Source organism: Pochonia chlamydosporia (genome assembly GCF_001653235.2).
Source record: "Pochonia chlamydosporia 170 chromosome Unknown PCv3seq00012, whole genome shotgun sequence".
Lineage (NCBI taxonomy): Eukaryota > Fungi > Ascomycota > Sordariomycetes > Hypocreales > Clavicipitaceae > Pochonia > Pochonia chlamydosporia.
The window spans coordinates 26,226-39,644 of NW_019154047.1; the positions used below are offsets into that span (position 1 = coordinate 26,226).

Sequence of the window (13,419 nt, forward strand, 5' to 3'; positions counted from 1 at the left end):
CCCAGGCGCCGGTTACATTGAGGCCGTGCTTCGAAAACGCCGCGTGTTTTCAGCCGGCAATGGCTTGCGCAGGGCTGTTGAGGCGGTGTTGCTACTGTAAGTAACCCTTCCGGCTAGCCTTGTTGAACTTCTAATGGGTATATTCTTCTGTAAGCAACCGAGTGTTGCGTTGAGACAAAGTTGCTCATCTATTCAAGCTCATATACCCTTGCTCAGAGACCCAATCAACTAAATCAACTACACGGCATCTGTCAATTTAGAGTAAGTGTAGATTAGTAATGAAACTTTGAATGTAGTGTATCAACGGACACCTCAAATGTAGTTGATTTAAGTGTAGTTGACTTCAGTGGATGGAGGTTTGTGGCGGCATCATCCAGAGTCGCGGCGTAGTGGGGCAGCGCATGATGGCACTAAGTTAACGCGTCTACACGTCCACGCGCTTGCTCATACCTCTTTCCTCTTCATCTTGGTTTTCGTGCAATATAGTGGCATTATCTCTTGAGTTGATCTCATCGCGCCCGTGTCAGGGTTGGCCACAGTGACGCTAACCATCCCCTCGCATTAAAAAGTGTCAGAGACGACATATTCTAACAAATACCTCCCTCTTAGAAGGAGGTGATGTCCACTTTTGCTGGCTGGTACAACAAGTAGGGCTTCCCGAGGCTCCTCTGGTGCGAATCTACCTTCGGCTGCTCCCGTCCCCTTCCCTTCATTCACTCTTGTAGCACTCGAATCGCCTCTTCAATGGCCAGCTGTTTTCGCCGCGGCAGCGAGCCACGATAGCTCCCGTCTTCTGAACTCATCATCATTAAGATGGATGCCCTCGAGCTCTTTCTTCTCCTCTATGATCGAGAGAAATAACGGATCTAGGTCGTTGATAATGCCTGCCCGAAACCACGACCTCAATACCTGACACATCCCAACTGTTTGCGCCTGAAGATTGCACCGTTGGGGAACAACCATCTGCCCTGCTGCCGAGAACATCCTCTCACATTCTGCAGACATTGATTGTATTGTGACAAAGTCGAGGGCCATTCGGGAGAGACGAGGGTATTGCAGGCGCTTCTCATGCCAATACGCTATCGGATCTCGCACAGTCTTGTCAGTGCTCTCATGGCTCGATTGCCATCGTTCGTATTCGTCGCCAATCGTGTCGTCGTCCAGTAGAGGCTCTGTCTGTATGGAGTCGATACGGGACTGTTCGCAATGCTCTTCGAAGGCATTGTAGTATTGCTTCTGTCGTTTTGCAACAGGCTCGTCATTTGAGGCCACCACAATATGGAAATCTCGATAGGACTCGTCCCACACTTCTTGAACTATCCTTTTTGCAGATCTGATCCAGTCGGGCTTATGTACCCAGGCCTGCTCGAACCATCCCCATCTGTATGCCGGGTGGAGTGCGAGGGCGGTATAATATATCGGTGTTGTGTCGAGAATAGTGTAATACTTGTCTAATTTCTCCCAGGCCATATTTATGCCGATCCTGAACTGTTCGGGGTCAGGAAAATCTTTTGCCATCGCCTTATATTTTTCGAGCTTGCCAAGCAGGAATTCAAACCCATTGATCACATCCCAAACGTTCCATATGAACCAGTATAACCCCTCTTGCGTTTCCTGATTAAACCGTCGCCTTCTAGAGTCTTGACTGCATCTTCATAGTATCCAAGGATCGTCGCGAAGTGTTGAAGTACAGACCAATCGTTGGCCGTAAGTTGGTTCTCGTCTCTAAGGATTCGAGGCCGGACAGCCGACTTTTTCAACTGGCCAGTTCTTTTTGATGTATTCTCCTCCTCCCATTGGATTCGGAACTTCGCGACTAGCAGTTCGAAGTACCTTCGAAGTCTCAAGGCGCGGCGGATCATATAGAGCTGGGAAAGCCAGCGCGTATCGTTATCTAGCACTACCGAGACGGGGCTTTTTGACCGTATTTTCGGATCGTCCGACATGGATATGTCGTACTCTTGAAGTTCTTTCAACAGGTATGTCAGTCTGTCCGATCGATCAACATCCACGACGAAATTATGGAGCTTCCCAACCGGCCCTTTCTGTCGCCAAAGTTCGTATTCGGCTTCAGACAGCGCTTCTGCACCAGAAAGTTGTTCTTCGAACGCGTCTGTATCCTTCCCGAACAGTAGTGCCTTCGCAGACAGATTGACTATATGGCCGAAGCAGCGGCCTCGCCTTCGAGCGCCATTGAAGCCGAGCTTTTTGCCAATAGCCTCAAGTGCTGTGTCGTTGTTCTCGGCATTGTCAAGGGTAAAATACCCAATATTCTCCTCGATGCCAAAAGCCTCGATGGTATAAAGGACTTCTGTTGCAATGTTGTTCCCCGAATGTCTGCGGACTTCGGGGACCCCCAGAGCGACCTTGTGGGGCTTGCTATTCTCGTCCCTGAAGAAGCACACGATACCGTATAACGAGTGTCGATTCCGCGCCCTCCATCCGTCAAAGCTGACGTGTATTAAGCCGGGGCTCTTTCGCAGGGCTTCAATGACGCGCGCCTTGTGCTTTTTAAATTCGGAGTTGATGAGCGCGCGAACTGTGGTATCAGAGATGTTGGCGTTCGTGATCTTGACTGCAGGGTTAAGGTATTCGAAGATATCCCGGAGTCTCTCATGTTCAACAACACTAAAGGGCTGATTCGTGTCGACTATCCACTCGATCAGGAGACGTTGAAAGTGATTTCGATTAAATCCGCGTATCATAGAGTTGGCAATCGCCTGTTCTCGAGGTCTTAAAGGGTCGAGCTTCCATATATCCACAATCGATCTTGGCCTCTTGCTCCCTGGCTTCTCCTCGGCTTTCTTTTGCAAGCCGGACTTTGTCTTGTTATCTGGTGCAGATATTCCGTGATCCTTGTATAAGTGATTCAGCGCATTCTGAAGGCCAATAGCAACGAAATTCTTAGGTCTGGGGTCGTTCTTCTGAATACACGGCTTGCAGACCCATCTGCGCTCGTCGTCATGTTGTATGTCGTATCCATATTCCCAAGCCCATGAGTAGTTGTCTTTGCTTCTTTCTGACCATACCCAACCCGGAAAATGTCCCCAAAGACGCGTATCGTACTTATCAGGAGTGGGCAATGTCGTCGGCGGCGGGGAGAACGGCGTCAATGAGCTCTCGGCAGAAGAAGCAGGCGTGGAAGGCACTGGGAGTTCGAAGTCAATTGGGACATCATCGATAGAAATTGGGGACGATTCTAGGAATTCCGAAGCGCTCATGGTCATAGTAAACATAAAGACATAATGTGAAAGTGTCACGGACTAACTCGTTGCCGTGCACCTGGGTTGATGGCAATGCTGATAACGCCACCAAATGAGGGTCTCACAACCAGCCCCTGAGCATTGACTGCCCAGTTAACCACCATAGTAGAGAGTCCACCCCTCGAGAACGTCTGCTCTCTCTTTTTTGTTAGCTGAATGAGCCGCGTGTCCCCTTACGGAACTTACTGGGGCCGACCGGCGACCCCTTACAGAAAAGAAGCGATGATACTTGTTGTAGATGGCCAGAAATAGGTGTTATGTGATGATCAAGCAGGTGCTAGCTAGCAGGAAGATATTTCAATAAACTAGGCATCAGCCATCGTTCCGCTACACGTCATTCAAAACATGGCAATACGGTTCCAAGATGGGTAAAAAGATGCCGAAGTCAATCAACCAAGGATCAACAGACGCACGACGCAGTAGCGGAGGCTCTACCTTAAGGCACTTTGGTTAGAATACAAATTACGGATGTAGAATAGGGGGAGGAAGCTGACTTGTCGTCTCGCCCGCAGCCGAACCTACCCTGAAGCTAAGTTCGAGATCAAATGTGCAGCCCTTTAACCATCAACAGTTACACTGAAATCAACTAAATCCACGTACACGAGAGGCCCAAATTTAGTTTAATTGATTAGTCAGGATTGTCCTGATTTAGTTGATTTAGTTGAGTGTAATACACTAAGTTGATCAACCAGTGTAAGTCGTGTAGTTGATTGGGTCTCTGCCCTTGCTCCCTCGCGATAGATGACTATTGCGCCTTGCGAAGGAACCATTATCCTCAGCCGTAGCCGCAAGATATAGTTATGTCAAGGCAGGAAGGTGGGCCGGTATACCAGTCTTGCCATGATATCAATAAAGGTAAGCCTAGAAACGTGGAGAGTTATCCATATTTCCCACCATTAGACCTAGCCAGTAGCCGTTTAAGCGAGTATACCGATAACCCGCTAGGCGACTGTGAGCACGTGTCTAAGGATACAGAAGTAAGAGAAAGCGGAATGAGTATAAGGAAAGCTCGTGAGCTTAATGGGTAATTAGAAACCATCTTGCTTGTTACGGGACCGGGCTTGGTTGGCCAGTACAGAAGGCGGAGCGGTAGCACAGCCAACCTCGGGCTCGGCCGGTTACAACAAACGCTCACCGGGGAATTTTCAAAGCCTCTTCCGCTTGCGTTTTGCTAGATAACATGGAGTCTCCATCGGCTGCAACAGTTTGTCAACACCCGCTTCGACGCCCAGCCGAGGTGGAACTTGTGACAATTTGGGCCGGCTGCTCTTGGTTTTCTCGAGAATCTTATGGCAGGTGGGAAATTAGATCACGGTACTGAAAGTCTTCAATACAAACATAGTCTTCATCGTCTTCTTCGTCTTCGAGGTGTAGCAAGCTGGGAAGCCCTGTCCAAGAAATATTTTGCCGAGGGAGTCTCGATCCTCGTTGTGCTATGATAGTTGGAGACTTGTTCGCGTCTGATTCCATTTATTGACTTGGCTTAGTATCAACGAAACTCGTCTTGATTATGATACCCGAGGATCGGCAACCATAGCCTTCGGCTTGTCAGACATAGGCAATGACTATGCGGGCCGAACCACTTTGCTACGGGGGCCGTCGTACGGGGGCCATGTGGCTGGTATTCCTAATTTGGCAGTCGACGCATTCCATTCCAGCAGGTGGCAAGCAGTACCGCATTGCTGCCGGAATATTCCAATGTAATTAGACCAAAATACCACAAACCCTTTCATTTTATCAAACAATATATCGTGCATGTTACAATGAGCTCTCAGGAAACCATAGCTTCATTCACCTGTGCTGGGCGAAACGACAGCACAGCTGCCCAGTCGTCCCCTGAGGGCCAAAGGTGGGAGCCCACACCATTCGACCCCGAACTTCACTACGGCGCTGGAGACGATAATGCCTTGTATAATATTTTTGCGACATGGCCAGATAACTTCTTCAGCAGCCTTCCCAAGCCTCATGGCAACCGCGGTGTCGATGAGCCTTATTTAGAATTGAGACAATCCCAAATATTCTTGGACGACTGCTTCCGCGGCAAGGGTACTCGGCGCTGCTGCACAACAACGATTCCCTGTCCAGATAAGCTGGACAGAGATCGTATGCGCCAGCAAGTCCAATTGGAGGAAGCCAATACTTACATAACACCCAAAGCCCTCTTTCGGTCTGCTCTAGACCTCGCACGCGAGCAAGCAAAGCTTGGCTCCTCATTGGCAAACGCTTTGGCTAGGCATCGTCGGACATCTGATCTGCGGAGGGCTACTTGTGAGAACCCAAGTGCATCACTCTCATTGCTACAAAGGCGAGACCGACAGGAACATCAAGAACGTGACGACAACTCAGACACAGGCTCTAGTACTCAAAGTCAGTCTAACACCATTCTCAACCCGCCGATTCCTGGTCCCCTCACTTCATCAATAGAGGCTCTCCAGTCCCAAGTCAACAACTTTGCAAAGGAAAACGGATTTGGAGTGGTCAGACGGAACGGCTCGGGTAGTAGTGTACGGAAAACCCGGTACGTATTTGAGTGTGATCGGTATGGCCAGCCGCGCCCATCCAGAGGGGCAGGGCTTCGCCAGAAACGCTCTCGGAAATGCGGTTGCAAGTGGAAGGTTGTGGGGGAAGCGTTAGAAGAGAACAATTATATGTGGACTCTGCGGGAGTTTGCCGACCTTCAGCACAGTAAACACAATCATGGACGGAGTATAAGTCTCTCAGCTCATCCAATTCACCGGAGGCTAAGCGACTCTGTCAAGGCAACGGTTGAAGCTATTAGCCGGCGAGTCGGCATACGGGCCCGCGATATACGTGGTGTTGTTAAAGAAAAACACCCCGGCACCGTCTATACGCGTAAGGACATCTATAACGCTAGGGCGCTCTTGCGCCGCGAGAAGCTTGACGGGTTGAGCCCAACAGCCGCCTTGATTAAGCTCTTCGATGAGAGAAGCATCCCATATATTGTCAAATGGTCAGACGCAGAGCCTGACCGCCTTGTTGGCCTTATATGGACCTTTCCATACTGTCTTCGCATGTGGAAACGATTTCCCGAAATCATGAGCTTTGATAACACGTACAATACGAATCGTTTCAAGCTGCCCCTCTTCCAGGTGACGGGGCAGACCTGTCTCAAGTCTATCTACAACGCCGCTTTCGGATTGATCGATAATGAGAGACGGGAAGGTTTCCAATTCCTCGCTGAGGGACTCAGACAGCTAATTGTGGAGCATGAAATCCAGTCACCGGATGTGATCATCACGGACTATGATAAGCAGATGAAGGCTGCATTGGATAGCCAGTTCCCCGGCAGCCAACAGCAAATTTGCATCCACCATGTCAACTCAAACGTTCTTCTCAATGCCAAACGAAGGTGGAAGGACGCAGAGGAGGAGGGTGACGGCTGTGGACATAACAGTTCCGACAGTGAACGGTCACAGGCGGCACTAACCTCGAGAGATATGGAAGCTGTCCGAGCTGTAGGGAAAGACGGCAGCCCGCCGTTGCGGACTGACCACACCTCACCTGTGCCACACAACTATCGCGGAGTCCTTGAATTATGGAAGTTCGTGGTCTTCGCACAGACTAAAGATGATTACGAGAAGGCCTGGGCGCGTTTATGCGATGAGTTCAATGACCAGCAGATAATTCTGATGTACCTTTACAATACTTACTTGCCTGTAAGTGCGCAATGGGCACATTGCTTTATCAAGAAGTACCGCAATTTCGGGGTTCGGGTGACTTCTGGCACGGAGGCGAGCAACAACAATGTCAAGAGTTATCTGCTCAACGGCATGAGCAATTTATACGGACTTGTCGAAGCGATCGAGGGCATGTTGGCTGATCAGCAGCAGGATTTCCTTGATAACTGCTCGCAAGACGAAGTGCTGACCGCACGGGCGTACTCCGGGCCGGGCTCAGAATATCTAGGGGAGCTTCGCATGGTGATGTCCCAGCCGGGGCTTAGTCTTCTCGCCAGAGAACACCGCCATGCGGTCAAGTCAATACCAAGCAGGTCCTGCCCTTGGCCAGAACCGATCGGAAAATGCAACGAGGACTGTACCGTCTCCTGGCAGCTGGGGATACCTTGTAGTCATACAATTTATAATAAGTTGGAAGCAGGAACATTCTTAACGAAATGGGACGTTCATCCTCGGTGGCATTTGAGGGAGCCGACTTCACGCAACCCCTACCGCAGAATACTCGATCCCAAGGTTGCAACAAGCCTTCGAGGGCGGCCGAAGAATGCCACGCAACCTGTCCCGGAGAGTATGGTAATTAATCGGCCAGCCAGTCAAAGCCGTGACGGCCTGGCAGCAGCAGGCAAGACTATTAAAGAGAGCAAGGTTACACGAAAGAAGGCTGCCCTCGGACCAGGCAAACAGACTGGCGTACGACAGGCTGGCCGCAGGAGGCAGCTCAGCGTACGGAGGACCCGATCCGAATGGGAGATCATCAGCGAAGATGAGGCTCCGGAACCTGCCCCGAAACGTCAACGTCGAGGCTCTCGTAGGGTGCCAGCCGCTTCAATGTCATCCGCCGCAACAAATTTGGGCCATGAGACAGAGTGTGAGGATTGTATCAACGTACGTTTGTGACTCGATCCGTAGTAGGCATCCCGGTAAATGCTTGTACAATTCTGGACTGTATTGGCTAGGAATGAGTCTCGTGGGGTAGCTAGTTGGCGAAGCGGCCCGTCAGGGCAGTGTATTAAATCGAAGCTTGTTTTCAATGCGGTACAAATAAGGCTCAATTATTGTGCGCCAAGTAATCACGTCAGTGAACTCGTGGCTTGACAGCGACTTAGCCACACGGCCCCCGTACGACGGCCCCCGTAGCAAAGTGGTTCGGCCCGCATAGTCATTGCCCAGACATATACTGCAGAAAGTTGAAAAGGAAAATTTCAGTTCAGTGGTCCGGTGTTGCGGTTATATTAGCTCAAAGCTTTTGTCTTCTTTATATCCAAAACCGTTGGCAGGTTCGTATTTCTCACTGTAGCCAGGTTAGTTCCTACGCCTCTATGCAGTCTTATCATTGAGTGATCAGGATCCCAAATCATAGCGGTGAGGCTGAATACCTCGGCGTAGCTCTCTGACGACCCCCCTTTGACATAGATGGTACCAACCAAGAACGTCGCTCAGAAGAACAAGTAATAGCGGACTCCGGTGTCATTACAGGCGTACCACTGCTATATAGTGTCTGATATCAACATACAGGTACTCAAGAAAACGAAAAAGAGTGCCCCAAATCGCATCCAACTTGGTTTCTCCATCCTGCCTACAAACGCTGCTCCGGGCGGGGGAGTCGTGTTGGTCCGGGTGCCAAACTTTTCGTGCCATGCTCAAGCACTGTACTAAAACAAGGAAATAAGGACGAAGTGTTTCTAAATCCCTTGAAAATTTGATGGCCTCTTTTCTAACTTCTTGGGAGGATGGTGGGTTCTTGACGCTTGAGGGACGAATTGCTTCAATGGGTTTCATTTGTGCAATCCCAGTGTATGGTAGAATTTCTTGCGTAGGCTTTTGTCACTGACGAAGCCAAACACTAGTACCATCCAGGGCCAGACTTCCCAGACTTACCAGGAATGCAGACCAACAATCCGCCGAAAGTGGCCGGGTTCGCTAGGCAACACTTCATCTCCTACAACCCTATTCTTGGCCATCCAATAATAGATCCTGGTCTGGAGCAAGCTTATTGGATGCCTTATTGACCTGTGTTGCTCTCGACCGGGGCAGTTCTTTCCTTGCTAGGTGAGGGGGCTATGGAAGCGGTCTGCTTGGGTGCCTTAAACCCGTTCCCGCGGATTTGAGAGGAAACTGGGAAAAGTTTTAGTTAAAAGGATACCCCTTCCCCGATCAGCCAGGATGCGTCACATTCCTATTCCTCGCTCTCCCCTGAAACTATACTATCCTGCCAGGAGTTGGTAATCACTTGGTCCAAGCGATTCGGGTAATGGTATTAACCCTCCAGGCACTATGGACGTGATAATTGGCAACGCCGATAGTCACTCATTGGCGCAAGAGATCTGTGTCACCGAGGTCAAAAGAGAAACCCCGGGGTTTGGCTATACTCCCAATGTCGATATTCGCCAACCAGAATCGGCAGACCGGCTGGACCTGGAATCAAATGGGAGCACGATCTCAGCACCCAGCAGCACAAACGCACGAACCTCGGACCAGACGGCCGAGCTAGAAAAGATGAAAGGAGATCTTCTTCGGCGGGAGGCTTATGTTTTAACCCTAAGATCCCAACTCGAGGAGTTGCGAATGGAACACGAGGCAATGCAGGACTGCGCTGGCAGAAACAAAAGCCAGTCCGAGCTGGAGCGGGAATTTCGTATCCTTCAAGAAAGGATTGACGAGAAAAATAAACTTTTGGGAGTTCCAGCGCAGCCTCAGGCGCCGAGAACAGGCCCGCCTCCCCGGTATCACCGTCGGGTTTATGGTGCGCTCTTTTGGGGGATTTACGAATCATGTGCATTTATAGGCGATGAGCAACTCGATCTGGCTGTCCCTACGCGGCCGGATGTTATCCCCAAATTGGCTGAAATTTGGGCAGAAAGGGTCTCCGGCCGGAAGCTGGAACAGTTTATCGCGTATACAAAGGCGGAAGCCATACCTACGGAAATGGCGTTTGCGTGCCTGGTCGGAGCAGCAATTTTCCAGCTCGTATTCCAACCAGTCTTTGCAAATGTATTCGCGCTCGACCAACCGCTTTTGTATCAGTTACGACGATATATTTTCACAAAATGTATGCACTTGCCAAATTCATCAAAGCCAAATGACTAGCATGGCACGCAGGCGGGCCTCAATTGCTCCATGAACATGACCATGGTGCCCTGAAATTGCTTATTAATACAAAAGATGCAAACTTCACAACAAAAATCCTTCCGGAAACGGCCAACTCGATAGCTGAATTTATTGTGAGGGTTTTGCAAATCTTCCTCTCCCTAGAGGAGAGTGGTGTCGTCTCTAGCAACCTATCATCGGAACGCTTCGAGAATCTCTTGCTTGATCTGGGAACGCCACTGCATCAAGCATTAAAGATGAAGGTTGAGATGGACCTTTCTAAGGCTCGAATAAACTTTGTATATTTTAAGCCCGGCTCCGCTTTCAATTCTGACAAAATGGAACGAGATACCACACAACAACTGGCCCCTCTCATTGGCCACCAACATGAACAGCAGACGGTAAAGATATGCCTGCTTCCAGCGTTGTTTGCTTTGCCGCCAGGAGACTATAATGCAGCCATGGGAGGAACTACGACACAGTATAGTGCTAACTGCAACATGTACTTTAAAGAGGCTAGGGTGGAGGATCCCAAATAGTCTATTCTCGTAGCAAAGGCAATTGTCTTAGTGTGAGTTTCTGAATTACACTTCGACAGATGATTCAACACGCTATAACGCCATGCGGGACCTCCGTTTAGTAAGTATTCTAAATCAAGATTATCTACATAGATAGTTAGTTCGAACTTACTAGAGCCTGCAGCTAGCCTTTCTTTGTGCTCTCGGCTGACGAAGCCCTCCCCGTGGCGCTGTACGTGCAAGTTTGTTGCCTTCCACCACCCAACACCACCCAACCAAATATGCTAGAGAACTTCGCTCTTGTCGAACTTGTTATGGATTCCAAGAACTTTAAGGCGTGAGGCATGTATTGCCCCCACAAGTCATGGTTCTTCCCATTGACCGTTGGGAATTACGGGTCTGGTGTGCAGAGCCACTAAGGTCTCCGTTCATGCATACACTATGCGTGCTACCAAACCCGCAACACCAAATGCACTAAACTGTCCACGTACAATATATTGTCGCTTAGCTGCTGTTCTCGGAATCCACATCCAGAAATTGTGCCAATGGCCTGCGTCAAGCCCTCTTTATCCTGGATTGAGGTAGAATTGAATTAGGTGAAGCCTTCAACTCAAATCTAACCGATAAATGAGAGTTGCCGCGGTACGCGGTTCAAATCTTTACTGCTGCACAAAAGATACAGCTCTTTCTAAACTTATGTTGTTATTGATTTGTCCTTCTGCTTCTATCCGGGCCAGAGGAAGTTATATCAGAAATCCCAGCAAAAGGAGCACTATTATTAGCCTTCTAATTATTTCAAAGTGGCTGGCCAGCCTCTTTAGCCTCTGATATCCATAAATTCATAGCATCTTGATTACTCCAAGTCTGCTTTGCTCAGTCAACAGAGACAGCCAGTCTAGATATTTGTGGCTTCCGAGAAAATGGAACCTCCAGGCATCGCCCAGTCGGTTCGATCCAGTGACCCAATCTGCTTCCTGCATGGGGTGTTAACGCCTCCGATCGTCACCACATGGAAGCATCACTTTCTGTCATAAAGATATATATATTCCTAAACACGAATTCACGACGTGGTTGGGTATGTGCCGCCATCCAAGGTTGAACACTGCTTCGTAGTGTTTTACGAACGCTTTTCTCATTGATTCAACGGCAATGGAAACGTGCAGCAGGCTAGTAACGTAACTACGGTACCGGTACTGTAAAGTAGTAAATTAAACTCATACTTGCAGCTGTGACATTTTTTTTGGGTGGTGTGCAGGACTCCTCTTGCCGCCATTGAATGGTGACCCTGCCTTGGGTTCGGAACGCTGCGGCCCATCTCAACGAGATAGGTGGTTCGAAATAGGCGCTGCGGCTGGCCGCTTGGTCGTAGCCACTTCCGCCTGCAACAGCCAGTGGCTGCGTAGCTTTTGGAGAATACTGTCCGTTTGTAAAACAGGAGAGGCAAGCCAGGGCTTGCGCAAAAGAGCCTTGAGGAACGAAACAAGAAGCCCTCCAATCACGCCCCGACAGCAACCAATTGCCTAGGGACCTGGGACTGTCTAATGGTCGAATGGGTTGTCGAGCGCAATCTATGCTTCTGAGAACCTGGGAATGAGAAGTTGTGTCATATTCGAGAACATGAAGTTGATGTCATCAGCCCTTTTGTTGCAAGTACCGATGCCTATGCCTATGGTTGCTGAGTTTGTCAAATACAAGACAAAGGAAATTAAGGCATTGTGTCGCAAATACGGCGTGGTCTTTGAGAGGCAAAATGGAAACATATGTGTTAGTAATCCACCTGTGTAGTTATAAACATCTGCGGGATGGGATTCCGCACCTCAGAACAAGTTAAAGGAATATCAGAACCGTTCGTCAATCATTTTTCAGCACGTTAAGGGCGAAGTATTGAGAAATGCGCCTAGGTTAAGGCACATTCGTTCGAGGATTAGAGATGGCAGAATAAACGAGTATTATACCGTGTACCATGTTTCTTTCGGAATGGGGATAGGAAGGGCCGTAAACTTATTCTTCGATTACTGGAATTGGCAGCGCGGCACTTCGGGGTTAATATACTAGGACGGCGACGGGAATCTGGCCAGGGTTGTGATGATGATTGCTTGGCGGGGTTCAGAGACCGAAGGGGAGAGGCTAACACGGCATGCAATCTCGACCCACCATGGGGGGTCCAGGTATCTCGTATGATTGAGATGAGATCGCGACCCGAGTTCCGGCGGATGGACCATGGCATTTCGGGTTGGGTCAATTTGGTCATTCATGTGTGTGTGGGATACTGGGTTCAGCCTAGGGCATCCTGGCAGCCTCTTAGGGGCCGGATGAAGTGAGGGGTTATGAAACATGATGCAACCATTGAAAAAGAATATCGTCCAATGGAGATGCAAATTTGCATTTGGGGGAATGTGAAATCGGGATACGGCTCAGAAATTCGTCAGAGAATCCAAGGGCAGGCTCTTGTACTTGCGTGGAGATCATGTTGTGCAGGGATTCTGGAAAGGAGGGATGCATCAAGAAGTGTGGGTGATGCCGGGCCGTGGGTTACCATGTGAGCGAGCATCAAAGGGTAGGTTGGAAGATTCACAAGTTCTGCACGCCCAAGGATGGGTAATGTGGGCGAGGAGTCTTTGTGTACTTCGGAGACAATGATGGTTACCATTGGTAGACACACAACGGATATCTCAGTCAATTTGTTGCTATAGGGAAGTGACTATTGGTTGGTAAAATAACCACATTCTTCGATCGAGTGCCTATTCAACTTCCAGATATTTCTTTGGGGGATGACGGTTGCGATACGGTCGGGGCGAGTCTGAAAGGAGAGCTGTGATCGAATCGGATGTGGGCGCATCTGGACGACAGGTA

General features: G+C 49.4%; 3 protein-coding genes across 3 annotated transcripts; 2 read left to right on the forward strand and 1 right to left on the reverse strand.

Moving 5' to 3' along the window:
- Positions 1 to 741: 741 nt before the first annotated feature.
- Positions 742 to 1,518, reverse strand: VFPPC_18602 (hypothetical protein; the record flags this gene model as incomplete). Its single annotated transcript, XM_022430188.1, has 1 exon — positions 742 to 1,518. One exon carries the CDS (start codon positions 1,516 to 1,518, stop codon positions 742 to 744), a length of 777 nt encoding a protein of 258 aa, XP_022285048.1.
- A 3,508-nt stretch (positions 1,519 to 5,026) lies between these two features.
- Positions 5,027 to 7,858, forward strand: VFPPC_18603 (mutator-like element; the record flags this gene model as incomplete). Its single annotated transcript, XM_022430189.1, has 1 exon — positions 5,027 to 7,858. One exon carries the CDS (start codon positions 5,027 to 5,029, stop codon positions 7,856 to 7,858), a length of 2,832 nt encoding a protein of 943 aa, XP_022285049.1.
- A 1,377-nt stretch (positions 7,859 to 9,235) lies between these two features.
- Positions 9,236 to 10,587, forward strand: VFPPC_12365 (hypothetical protein; the record flags this gene model as incomplete). Its single annotated transcript, XM_022428825.1, has 2 exons — positions 9,236 to 10,010; positions 10,061 to 10,587. The coding sequence occupies 2 exons, from the start codon at positions 9,236 to 9,238 to the stop codon at positions 10,585 to 10,587; spliced, it is 1,302 nt and encodes a 433-aa protein (XP_022283866.1).
- Between the last annotated feature and the right edge of the window lie 2,832 nt (positions 10,588 to 13,419).